The 12846-nt window shown below is 43.6% G+C and overlaps 2 protein-coding genes and 2 non-coding genes across 4 annotated transcripts; all 4 read left to right on the top strand.

Moving 5' to 3' along the window:
- Window positions 1-955: 955 nt before the first annotated feature.
- Window positions 956-5068, top strand: RPL23 (ribosomal protein L23). The gene is made up of 5 exons (XM_033089058.1): window positions 956-1057; window positions 1642-1725; window positions 2002-2130; window positions 4693-4806; window positions 4926-5068. Exons 1-5 carry the CDS (start codon window positions 1045-1047, stop codon window positions 5006-5008), a joined length of 423 nt encoding a protein of 140 aa, XP_032944949.1. The 5' UTR covers window positions 956-1044; the 3' UTR covers window positions 5009-5068.
- On the top strand, window positions 1757-1892 carry LOC117014125 (small nucleolar RNA SNORA21). The gene has a single exon (XR_004421430.1). It is a non-coding gene; the product is annotated as a small nucleolar RNA SNORA21 (small nucleolar RNA).
- Window positions 5069-7256: 2188 nt separating the features above from the next.
- Window positions 7257-9984, top strand: C21H17orf98 (chromosome 21 C17orf98 homolog). The gene is made up of 3 exons (XM_033089268.1): window positions 7257-7463; window positions 8860-8959; window positions 9827-9984. The coding sequence occupies exons 1-3, from the start codon at window positions 7257-7259 to the stop codon at window positions 9982-9984; spliced, it is 465 nt and encodes a 154-aa protein (XP_032945159.1).
- Window positions 9985-10794: 810 nt separating this feature from the next.
- TRNAC-GCA (transfer RNA cysteine (anticodon GCA)) lies at window positions 10795-10866 on the top strand. The gene has a single exon. It is a non-coding gene; the product is annotated as a tRNA-Cys (tRNA).
- The last annotated feature ends 1980 nt before the right edge of the window (window positions 10867-12846 follow it).

The following is a 12846-nucleotide window of genomic DNA, read 5'->3' as shown; positions in this document are numbered from 1 at the left end:
TGCTGCCCAGTCACACCTGTCTTGCTTGCTGGTCCTCATATTGTTCAGGCATACTCCTGCCTTAGGGCCTTTTATTAGCTGATGGCTCTACCTGGACTGCTTATTTCCTAGACTTTGGTATTGCTAACTCCCTCCCCTTAAAATATCTGATGTCAACTTCTTCCATGAAGCGCACACTGACCATTCTATTCTAAATTGCGATCTGCCTTGCCTTCCACTTCCTGATCCCTCTTACCTTGTCTTACTTTTATTTTACCATAATACTAATCACCGTCTAACATACTATATACTTCAATTATGAGATCTATTGTTCAGTGTCTAATATCCACTTTCACTGCCACGCCAGCAGAATCTGAGCTCCAGACGGGCAAGAATGTTGATCTGTTCAGGTCCCTGATGTAGTCTGTGTATTCCCAGGACAGTATCTGGCACAAAGTGGGCACTCAATTTATATTTAAATGAATATACAGACACAAGGAAAGAAACCAGAAGAATGGGGGAGGTTGAAGCTGTGAAAGGGGTAATTAATAAATCAAGATATGTAAAATACAGATGGATATGGGAACAGGCACACATATATATGGAATTTTCTGTAGTGCTAGAATGGCACTTCTTAATTATATCACATCCTAACGAGACCATTTAGCGCTCTTTCTCCCTCGTCCTCCCACGCCTTGTGTTCTTTGGGGCGAGCCTTAGACAACACAGATGTGTTACTCATTTATGAACCTCTAGTATCCAGCGAGGTCCCTGACATTAAGTGCTCAAAAGATATTGTTGGGTAAATTAACAAACCAAGGCTTCTGTGTTGCCAACTACTTTCGAGCTCGTAAAGAGGAGACTCAAGGTTTCACTCGCTCGGGCAGCCTTCACCCGAACCACCGCTCGCTTTGAGGACTTACTACGTAATGAGACCGCGCCCTCGGGGAAGAAGCGGGTTGAGCAAAAGCTGCATGTCACGTGACTAGAGCGGGCGGGGCGGCAAAGTTCATATCCCAGCATCCTCTGTAACTACTTCCTTTCTGTCCTTTTCCGGCGTTCAAGATGTCTAAGCGAGGTGAGGTTTTGGCTTTGGGGGAATCCTCCACCATCTGCCGCGCGGTGGCTGCTGGCATCGCCGGGATCGGCAGCCATGGGCAGCTGGGGCGCTTTCCTCTCCTCCGGGCCGGAGAGAGTGAGGAGGGACACCGCGAGAGCCCTGGAAGGGCCCTCGAAAGTGGCGGTGGGGAGGTCTGGAGAGTTGAGCTAGCAGAATCCGGACATGATTCTAGAACGAACCCCGCAGGATCGCTCTGCGCCTAGCGCTGCCGTTAAGGGGTGGAAGCTGGACTGCCTTAGGTCTCCGAGTGGGGGACCTGCGCATTCTGACGCCTCGCAGGAAGAACTCCGTGCTGCACAAGTTGGAGCGAGGATTGAGCCGTCCAGGTCCCTTACTCTGAACGTAAGGGTGGTAATAGTGAGGAAATGTCTGTTTGCCAAGAGAACTGGGTGGCACATGTGGAGGGAATAGTAGAGTCCTAGAGCGAATCTAGAATGTACCGCTTCCCAAAGCATATGCGAATGAATTTGTACCTTGAAAATGTAGAGGGAGCTCCGAACCACGACTGGACAATGACGTCTCCTGTTTTCCTTCGTACTCAGGACGTGGTGGGTCCTCTGGTGCGAAATTCCGGATTTCCCTGGGTCTTCCGGTAGGAGCCGTGATCAATTGCGCAGACAACACAGGTGAGATCTTCGGCTGTACCCTGCCACACTCCCCCTTTTAAAAGCACTCATTGGGCCTTTTGCTAATGACCCACCGAGCCGTCAAGAAAGGGCAAAGTAAAAACACCACTTTTGGGTGAAGCGGCAACATGTTGTGTTGTTTTGCTTCAATCGGTGGTGTGACAAGGTGTTCCACCTTGGGGAAAGGAGAGGCTTTGGAGGTGTTGGGTAAATGGTACACCAGCAGAACTGCCTGATGGGCCCTCAAAAAAAAAATTTGTTTATATCCTTCTATAGGAGCCAAAAATCTGTATATCATCTCTGTGAAGGGGATCAAGGGACGACTGAACAGACTTCCTGCTGCTGGTGTGGGTGACATGGTGATGGCCACAGTCAAGAAAGGCAAACCAGAGCTCAGAAAGAAGGGTAAGAAGATAAGCTGAACCCTCCTTATCTCTTGGTGGACAATTGCAGACTCCTCCCTTTATTGAAAAATGGAACAATAATTTTACCATTCTCAAGGCCTCTTGAAGTTTGATTTCCTTTGAGAGTCAGTATGAGATAATAATTGCAATTGAAGTTCTGTTCTTGCTGTCTTAGAGACCATTCTCTACCCTGTCTGGTTTTACTGTATTCCTTCTTGCCCCCTGGCTCAAATGTAGTTGCCGCTCTGAAGCCAGGGTTCATCTTTTAAAAATGTAAGTATTGTCACTTAACTACCATGTTTCCCGGAAAATAAGACCTAGCCAGACCATCATCTCATGCGTCTTTTGGAGCAAAAATTAATATAAGATCCGATCTTATTTTAATACAAGACCGGGTCTTATCTAACATAATATGATATAAGACTGGGTCTTGTATTGCTTTTTGCTCCAAAAGACGCATTATAGCTGATGGTCTGGCCAGGTCTTATTTTCGGGGACGCGGTATATATGTATACGCAGTATATATGTAACACACGGAAATGTGGAAAGGGGCAGGACTGGAAGTCCAGAGTCCTGGATTTGTGTGGATTTGTTTATCTGCTAGATTCATTTGTGAACATTTCAATGGTTTTTAAGTAGATGAGGGTCCAACATAGGAGGTTTTCAGTAAACATTTGTTACTTGTCACTGTGTGTCCTTGTTAAAAACTTGATCAGAGGCTGTCTACGTACATATATATATTACTCGACTCAAGGGTAGCCAGCCTCCCTGTCCTTTAAAAAAAATCCTGTATTTACAGTGTCTGATCTTGTCTGTGGAAATGGTAACTATTACCCCTATGACCCCGATGTTACAAGAGGAAAATTTAAACTGCAAAAGATTACCTTGTATCAGTAAATTTAAATCCAGGTATGTCTGACTTGTTCTTTCAAGTGCAGTGGATGCTTCATTTTGAAGGTCTGGATGTGTTCACTTTAGTGTAGGTCGGGTTTAAAAAGTTAACTTATGATCTTGGGAAATGGTTCCTCAAAAAGTTAAATAGGGGCAGCCAGTTAGTTCAGTTGGTTAGAGCACAATGCTTGTAACACCAGGGTTGTCAGTTGGATCCCCGCATGGGCCAGTGTGAGCTGCGTCTTCCACAACTGGATTGAAACAACTACTTGACTTGCAGCTGATGGGTCTTGGAAAAACACACTTAAAATAAATGAAAGTGTTTTTTTTTTAAGTTGAATAGTTAATTACACAAGAAATACAAGTTGAGGGCCAGCCTGGTGGCTCAGGTGGTTGGAGCTCCGTGCTCCTAATGCCGAAGGCTGCTGGTTCGATTTCCACATGGGCCATTGGGCTCTCAACCACAAGGTTGCCCGACTCCCGCAAGGGATGGTAAGCTGCACCCCCTGCAACTAAGACTGAGCACGGCACCTTGAGCTGACCTGCTACTGATCTCCCGGATGGCTCAGTTGGTTGGAGCGAGTCCTCTACCACAGGGTTGCCGGTTGCCTGTTGGACTCCTGCAAGGGATGGTGGGCTGAGCCCCCCAGACAACTAGCAGTGGCAACTGGACCTGGAGCTGAGCTGCGCCCTACACAACTAAGATTGAAAGGACAACAACTTGACTTGGAAAAAGCCTTGGAAGTGCATACTGTCCCCCCAATAAAGTCCTGTTCTCCTTCCCCAATAAAAAAAAAGAAGAAAAATACAAGTTGAATTTCCGTTACCCAACTCTTAGACCTCCAAGAAATGATCATTGATAATATTTTGTTGTCTGTCCTTTCCTGACTTGTATGCAAAAAAAAATTTGCTTGTGAACTTTCCTATGTAAATGGAACCGTTACCTTCCCATAACCCGTTCTTGCTGTCCTATATAAAAGAAATTTCAGACCCACATAATTGTTTGGGTTAATTCCAAGTTTTTGCTCTAAAAGCTTGTATGCCCTGCAGTTAGAAATGCATATGAGGTGAGGTAGTGTATGGTTAAGATTCTGGACGGACTTGGGGAGTGTGTGTGTACATATGCACACTAGCAGTTGCAGGTTTTCTTTGGGTAAATTGGTGTGTAAATGAGTTTATACTTGTAAAACCTAAGGTATGGGACATAATTACAACAGATTCTTAGAAGCAATAATTTTTAGATCAAGGTATGAACTTGAAGGTTTTGACATACCCGGGATGCCAAAAACATGTATGCACACGACCTGTATTCTTTTGTTATTGGTATATATTGAGTATTACAATTTTAATGCAGTTTTTTCATGTCTTAAAATGTGTATACATTTTTTTGGTGCCCTCTGTATACTGGGATGAATTATTACCTAATGAGTTAACAGTTTGGCCTCTGCACTCATTCAGTCTGAAGAGGGGGACCCATTCCCTGTTCTGTGATACTAGGATCTTAACAATACCCACCTGTTGAGAGTAAAGTGGGAAAAAGTATAGGAAGTGCTTAGCAAGTTTCTCGCATACTTGCTGTCCAAGTGGGAAATGCTGGGAAGCTAGATGACATGTAAGCTTTCTTGTGACACTGGGACCTGATTGATGACCGCTGCACTTTTTTCCCTTTTAGTACATCCAGCTGTGGTAATTCGACAACGAAAGTCATATCGGAGAAAAGATGGCGTGTTTCTTTATTTTGAAGATAATGCAGGGGTCATAGTAAACAATAAAGGCGAGATGAAAGGTAAGAAAGGATACACATTGTTTGTTAGATCCTTGAGATTGGGTGATTTACCTCTTGAATTGAGGAGTGCAAAGGACCCTCTGATCTTATCGATTGCCTCATTTTTTTTTTTTATACAGGTTCTGCCATTACAGGACCAGTTGCAAAGGAGTGTGCAGATTTGTGGCCCAGGATTGCATCCAATGCTGGTAGCATTGCATGATTCTTCGGTGTATTTGTAAAAAAAAAAAACCACAAACATTAAAATTATTTGGTGTCAGTACTTGCCTTCCTGTTTATTTCTACATGTCACTAAACCATCTAACCCTTGCCTCTTTGGTAAAATGAAACTAGTCAGTACAGATTTTCTGTGGGCATGTATGAAAAAAGAGACAGTCTTTGCACTTAAGTGATCGATCATATAGGACTTTGGGGACTTTATAATTTCTACTATGAAAACTTGCGTTATTTGGGTTTGAAGTCCTTAAAAATCAATTGCAAGTACTGCTTGATGACAGTTTACCCCGGGTAACTGCCCTGCAGGTATTCGGGGTAAAAGGTAGAGTGGTCAGATCCTAGACATACTCATGGAATCCAAGGAGTGATGTGAGTAAAAACCAGGTACACGTGTATATGTGCACACTTGCAGTTACAGGTTTTCTTTGGGTAAATTTATGCATAAAAGGGTTTATGTAAAACCTAACATGTAAATTTGCTCTTGAGGAAGGAAGATAATTGAGTTAATATCTGCAGGTTTTTTGCCATCAAAATGTTTTAATATCTGCCTAAACTCTAATTTGAGAAAGTTTGTGTTCGTGTGTCTAGTATCTGAAAATACTCACCTGAAATGTTACCAGTAAGTTGGGTATAATGCAAGGGTGAAGATTAGTATATGTGATGACACTAGTACATAGTCATTTGGTGAGATGACTACTACCCTTTTGTCCAAGATTAGGAATGGAATGGACCAAAACTAGAGAACAGTGGTTCTCAACCTGAGGAGTTAAATGAGTCTAGGCCATATTCTAGACCAATTAAGTCAGACTATGAAGGTAGGACTCGCATCAGTACTTAAAGCTGCCCAGATTTCCAAGATGCAGCGGAGATTAAGAAGTAGTACGCTAGAGTGAGCTGGTCTTGATTTTAGGAATAAACAAATCAGGAAATCTAAAAGACTTGGCTCCCTCTACTAAGGCATCCTCCAGCCTGGTGAGTTTAAAATCTAACGTGATGTCAAGCCCCCAGGTCCTCCATTGAAAATCAATTTCATCCTGTTGGGTGAGGCATACTCCTGTGTTAAATTTTCTCACCTTTCTGCTTCAAATGTGAGGTGTGAGGGCCATGCCTGTCATCTTTCCCCATCCTCTTGTGTCCAGGTTTTTTCCTGGTTCTTTCCAAGGTTTAATAGAATGGAGTTAAACTATTTTAGACTTAAGTACCTGTGGTTTCAGATTTGGGTGTCCTGTCATAGTGTAGAAATACTAAATAGCCCGAGTATTGAATTGCCAGGATTAGTGATTTTTGTGTATAGGTCTATACACCTTTTTCTAATTAATACATGTGCCTTTATGTAATATTAATACTGAATATAAAAGTCCTTCCTTGAGCTTGTAAAGTGATAATTGCACCTCAATTGGTGTGAGGAGCAGTTTGTATAAGGTGCTTTGATAGTAAAGCATCTATATAAGGGTTTATTCAAGGGGAAAATTGGAGAAGTAAAAAGTTTAAAGAAGGAAATAAAAAATCATCTGTAGTCACAGCAACTAGAGAAAAATTATTGTTGATGTTTGCTGTGTTCCAGTATATGAGTACATACATAAAACTAGCCAGAGAGAAAAGATGGTAATGTGTCAACCTGTTTTTTGGAGTGTTAACAAATTTAACAGGAGGAGGATTACTGGCTGAGGAAAAGAATTGGGTGGGGTGGGGGAAGGTGCTTTAAGTGAACTTGAAGTCAGGAGGCCTGAATTCTGGTTCTGGATCTGCTGCTAAATGGATTTAAGGAATATGCCAACATTTCTGAGCTTCCACTTCCAGTATGTAAAATAAGAGTTGGAAGTAGATGCTATCTGACCTCTTTCTGATCCATTCTGGGTACATAGAAGCATTTTCAACCCAACTAAGGTGGGAAAATGTGTATGATACAATGGGAGCGGAGAACCTGGCTCTTAAAAGCTGGGAAGTTGCGTCTGACTGCATTCGAAAGGCCCACATTCAGTTAATACCCTCTTCTCCCCTTCAATCTCCTATTCCTCTTGCATAGTCTCCTGGTCATCCCTCATCTCGGGGCCATGCAAGCAACTTCTCCCACAGCCTTTTCTAAAAGCCGACCCCATTGAATAGGGACAATAAGGTTTGTGTCGCATGGGTCCTGACAACGTAACTGCAACTGCGTAACAATGCGCAGGGGAGCCCCCACCTAGGACTCTCCACTCGCATCCCAGAGGCTCTCCGAGGCTGCTATGTTTGGCATGGCATACTGCTGCAAGTGTCCTCTGCGGTTGGAGAAGAGTTTCATCTTGGATGGAGTGGCCGTGAGCACCATAGCCCGCACCTATGAGCATTTGAGGCCCAAGCTCTGGTCGGCGATCCCACCTTACAACGCTCAGCAGGACTACCACGCCTGCCGGTACTTCAAGAGCGGCGTGGTTCCGCCCATTTTGCGGAAAACTGATCAGGTATAGGAGTACGCCAGAGTATCATCCCACTGTCGATGCCCTCAGAGGTTGGCTTTGGTGTCGACAACGTCCCAAACCAGGAAGTCTCAGTCCTGGGTCCTCACCACCAGGGAGGCTTCCCCCACTTACATCCTGTTTTCTTAATGAAACCCCAGAACTGGCAGGGGTGATGACGGTGTTGAGCGTGAGTCCACTGGGCTCACAGAATCACCTTCTAACCCTGAACTTGAGAATGATCTCTTTTTGGGTTTCTGCAAGCTTAGGGGACCAGGCTCAAAGCCCGCTTCTGCCAAACAAATCGGTTTCATTGTCCTTTTTGATGTCACGAACATGCATTGTGGGATGACCTCACACTGCAAATTCTCTAAAAGCTCGAAAATCCGTGTGACCTCCGTGAACAAGACAAAGAAAACTGCCTAGACCCAGCAGCCGCCGCCTATGTCCAGTGGTGACTCGATAGTTGCTGGGTGGGTTCCCTCGCTTGGACCAGTGAGCTGACACAAGAGAAAACCTCCCAAACCTCGGAAGACCTTCCTTCTCCCCAGACGTTTCGCTTGGGGGTGTTGCCCCTCCCCAGCAGAGTTCTTCCCTGGGATCCAAGATTCTAAGGCTATTTGCTGAGGGCTCCAATTGTTTTCACCACTTTTGCCTCCAATATTGGTGTCTACATATGTCACAATGGTATTGGTATGACGTAGTAGGAGTTCTTCTATGAACAAATCTTAAGGGGTTTTGTGGTCCTGGCTGTTTGTGTGTGTGCATGTGTGTTCAATACATATACTATATATGAACACATATTTGTGTGTGCCATGCTTAAGTGTGTACTTGCTGTCTACTCGTGTAACTTTTATAACAGAAGGAGCCAGAGTCTGGAGGAGGAAAAAAACAGAAAAATTTGAGTATTTAGAAGCTTGAAAATAGGATGGTGTACACTTTTGAAACTGTCGTATATTCCATTTTATAAGTATTAATGGTCACAACCACCATTTGTGGTAGGTATTATTTTCATTTAAATGTAGATAATGTTTATCATAGCTTTACTATGCCAGGCCCTTTATTTGAACTATCTCATTTAAATCTCATAGCAACCCTCTTTTTACTGATGAGGAAATGGAGGTCCAGAAAAGGTGTGTCATTGGCGTAGGTCACACAGCTTATTAGTGACAGAGCTGGAATTGGAACTTGACTGTCTGGCAGCAGACACTGAGCACTTAAGTATGAAGCTAAACTGCCTCTCCGGAGAGGCAATAGGTCAATAAGTATATTTAATCTGTCTGGCCCTGTTTCCCCTGGCTGTGACCTCTGCCCCCTCCCCTCAACAAGCCTCAGGGGAGTTTGCACCATTCATCTCTGAGCATGGTGGCTGACAGTCTTCTGTATTCTCTCTCACTCTCAGGATCATGGCGGTACAGGAAGGGATGGCTGGATAGTGGATTATTTCCACATCTTCGGGCAAGGACAGAGATACCTCAACAGGAGAAACTGGGCAGGGGCAGGCAAGTGCCACCTTGTTTTCAGCCTCCCCAGGGTCCCCACCTAGGAAGAGTGGTGTGCACCCCATAGTTCAGAGAGAAAAATTGGGCCTTAGAGAGACCTAGTTGGGCGTAAGAGCACCAGGGACTGCATCGTCCAGCTTTTCTTCTCATACACGAGCAGATGGTGTCACAGTGCTCCCTGTATTTAGTTACTGAGCACCTGCTGTATGTCAGCTGCTTTTTACCCTCACACCATCCCCATGTTACAACCTGGGAAACTGAGATTTAGGAAGTTAAAGTGATTTGCTGAGAAGGGCTGAGCTAGGATTGGAATTCCACTCTTTCCAGCTCTAAAGCCTGCCTTGCTCTCATTGCTCCTGAGCAGGCTGTGTCCTGCTCATTTTCCAGGCCCAATTAAGCGGCAACGGAAAAGGGAGAGTTGAGAGTTGTTTTTCTGACGGGGTGAACCCTCCTTCCACCCCAACTCCACCACTCTTTGGCTGCATTCTGGTTCCATGACCCTTCGCACTGTTTGGCCAAACTGAACTTATCTATTTTCTCCAGATGGTTCAGAGGCAAGGGTGAAATTTTCTCAGTTCTCTTGGGAGCAAGGCAAGTTCAGCCAAGCCCAGAAGTTTCTAACCCTCCTGTACTATATTCACACGCCTCCTGCACACTATTCCTGGTATGAGGTTGGGTTTCTGGAAGCCATCTATCTCCTGGTCTTCACCAACCCTTAGCTCGAGACATTTGAGGATTCAGTGTTCAGCCGGACATGGGGAGCACGGTGACTATAGCTGGGTTGGCATCCTAATACCAGCCCTATGGGGGTGGGGAAAGCAAAGAGGGGGCTGAATGCAGGCTCAGGTCTCTTTGTCTACCCACAAGGGTATTCCCTCCAGCAGGTGATGGGGCATGACTACTACAATGCCAATGTGAAAAAGTACAGAGGGTTCAATGGTGAGTTTGGCTATCGCAGGAACACCCCAGCCCTCCGCCAGCACACATCTGTCTTTGGAGAGGTCACCCAATTCCCTCTCTTCTAACAGCAGCTCTTCCCTTCACACCTCTCGACCTGAATTTCTATGACAGATGTTTAGATGAACGCTCAATGTTATTCTATATAAAAAAATTTTTTGTTTGTGCCTCCAAGTGTGCTGTTTCTTCCTAGAGGTGGGAAAAGGGGCCAAGCTCGTTTCTCTACCCTCAGCTTCTCTACCAATGGAGAGGTGGTGAGAGGAGAAAGTGAGTCTCAGGCCTGTGCCCTTACACTTCATGACAACCAATGCCAGGTTTGAGAAGTCTTGGTTCTCTCCTGCTGGTGTGATAAGGAGGAACTATACTACCTAGACCTCAACAAAGCTCTTTCCCACGTATTAGCAGGGCCAGGTCAGAAGGTGGCTGTTTCCATCAAGTACAGAGCAGGCACTGCAGACACAGGGATTGGCTATTGGTTGCCCTGAGAAGGATTTCCTGATTTTCATGAAAGAGTCATCCCATCCAAAAGAACTGACATTTTCTTCTCCATTCCACCCTCAATTCATCAAGAGGCAGGGCATGAACAAGGTGATATCTGGGTTGCTTTTTAGCCTAAGGATTCTGACACAGTAATACTGTGCTTGTGGACACTTTCCCTACTGCTGCTATGTCAGTTTCCTTTTCAGCTAGTTTCCAGGCTGTGGTTTTCAAGTGCCCCACCCAGTTTATTGGGGGTCAGGAGAAAAGCCAAAACAGCTGATGGATACAAAAGAAGGTGGAGCTTAAGAACACAAAGCTTGCCAGAGCTCTAGTGTGGGTGGAACCTGATTGTATTGAGTCACCATAAGTGGACAAGCAGGAGGAGGACAACAGGTCGTGGGGGTATAGCTCAGGGGTAGAGCATTTGACTGCAGATCAAGAGGTCCCTGGTTCAAATCCGGGTGCCCCCTTCCTTCCATTTTCCACATCCATTAAATAGAAGGAAATACTAGAGAAGACAAGGAACTCTCACAATTCATTCTTGACTGGAAATACAAATTACCTCCACGTTACAAATGATCACTTAGGAGAGGGCCCTGGAGCACCATGCTGGGCTTCAGTTAAGACAAGTCCCTAGGAAATTCTAAACTTAAGATTAAGTCAGATCTGTGAATACAAACTATCTGATGTATCATAGTAAAGATAATGGCGTTCATACAAATGGTATTTTTGAGAGCTTAGTACATTCAAGGCTGCTGTGAATTAAAAGAGGAAAGAGGGTCATTGTCCTCAGGGAGCTTTCAGTCTAGTGGTAGTTGACACCATTCACACACAGCTGTCAGAGGAAGAATGTTTGTACCTCAAAAATATCTTTGGAAAATACCTACCCATTTTTTTTCCAGACATAATTTCTAATGGAGCTTTCCCACAATTTGAAGGGATATTTCTACCTGATCTGAAGAATATTACTTTTTTCCAAATAGTAATTGTTTATTTTATTTTAGTATACTTTTTTTATTATTATTAGTTTCAGGTGCACAAAACAAAGTAACACTTAGACATTTATCATTTATATCCCTCACACTGTGTCAACCCCCCTCCCCCATGAAGAATATTATTAACCTGTTGCTTGTATCACTGTGTAATCCCCTCTCTTCAGGGTTAGAGGCACTTTCTTCTTAGTTGTTCATTGTCAGTTCTTTGAATGGATATCTACTCTGACCACTTTAAGCAGAAAAGCAGTCTACTGGAGGCATGGTAGATACAGAGTTGATGGAAAGCTGAAGAACCTAATTCAGAAAGCAGTTAACTATGAGTGGCTGCCAAACGGAAATTCAGCTCAGGTCCTGTCCCTGGAAATGTCTATTGCTGGTGCCACCAACTCTGGCACTCGTCACTACACCATGGATATTGTTCTAGCTGCACCTGCATCTTCAGCACAATTCCTTGAGTTTCAAAATGCCAAGTGGAAGCATTTGATTGGCTGAGCCGTGGTCTGACTCGTGTTCCTATTTACACCAGGTACGGGAAGAAGTTGTGTTACCAAGTTTGACAACATGAATATTTCCCCAGAACTGAAGGAGCATTTGGATGCAAAAATGGATATATCACCACAAACCCTTTTTTTTCTCCTCAAAGAAATCATTGTAAAGAGAGAGAATGATAATTTATCAGTTTCCATTTCCAGCAGTCAAATTAGGTCAAAATTTTGTATTAAATCAATTATGTTCACATTATCAGGATCATATAAATACTATTTACTATTGAGTCAATCTATAACACCTACTATGATAGCATTTCCTTTTTTGAAATTTTTTTCTGAAGATAATACTTCATTTTTTGTGTATTTTTCTTTGTGCCTGTTGACAATTATTTTCAAATTCTTCAACAGCCTCACAGTACAATTATTCACCTGGTCCAAACCTATCAAATTATTTTTTCAAGCTAGTCTTCCTGACACTTTCCATTCTTGTGCTTCAGGCTGTTTAGACCTGCCACCCAGCTGGTGCCTTGGGAATTCCCATTCCCTCTCTTCTGTGTTGGATTCTTTTTGTTTCTTGAATCATGTCCTCCTTTTTCTTGGTTTCCTCCTTTATATGTGGGAAATAATCCCCAGGAGCTTCCTGAGAAAGAATATATGGGAAGTAAAATGTTTGAGTGCCTTGCATGTCTGAAAATATCTTTATTTTCCCTGAATGCTTGAGAGGTAGTTTATCTGGGAATAGAATTCTTTTTTTTTTTTTCTCCACCCTGGGAATAGAATTCTTGAAAATATTTTTCAGAGGTTTGCAAATCCATAGTTTTCTAGATTCTCTTGGTAAGTCTCCCGCATGACCTGTTTCTCTCTATAAAATCTTAGGATTTTTGTTCTTTTTTTTTTTTAAGATTTTATTGGGGAAGGAGAACAGGATTTTATTGGAGAACAGTGTGTACTTCCAGGACTTTTTTCC

Source organism: Rhinolophus ferrumequinum, chromosome 21 (assembly GCF_004115265.2).
Source record: "Rhinolophus ferrumequinum isolate MPI-CBG mRhiFer1 chromosome 21, mRhiFer1_v1.p, whole genome shotgun sequence".
Lineage (NCBI taxonomy): Eukaryota > Metazoa > Chordata > Mammalia > Chiroptera > Rhinolophidae > Rhinolophus > Rhinolophus ferrumequinum.
The sequence above is the reverse complement of the archived record's forward strand: the minus strand, read 5'-3'. Positions and strand labels throughout refer to the sequence as shown.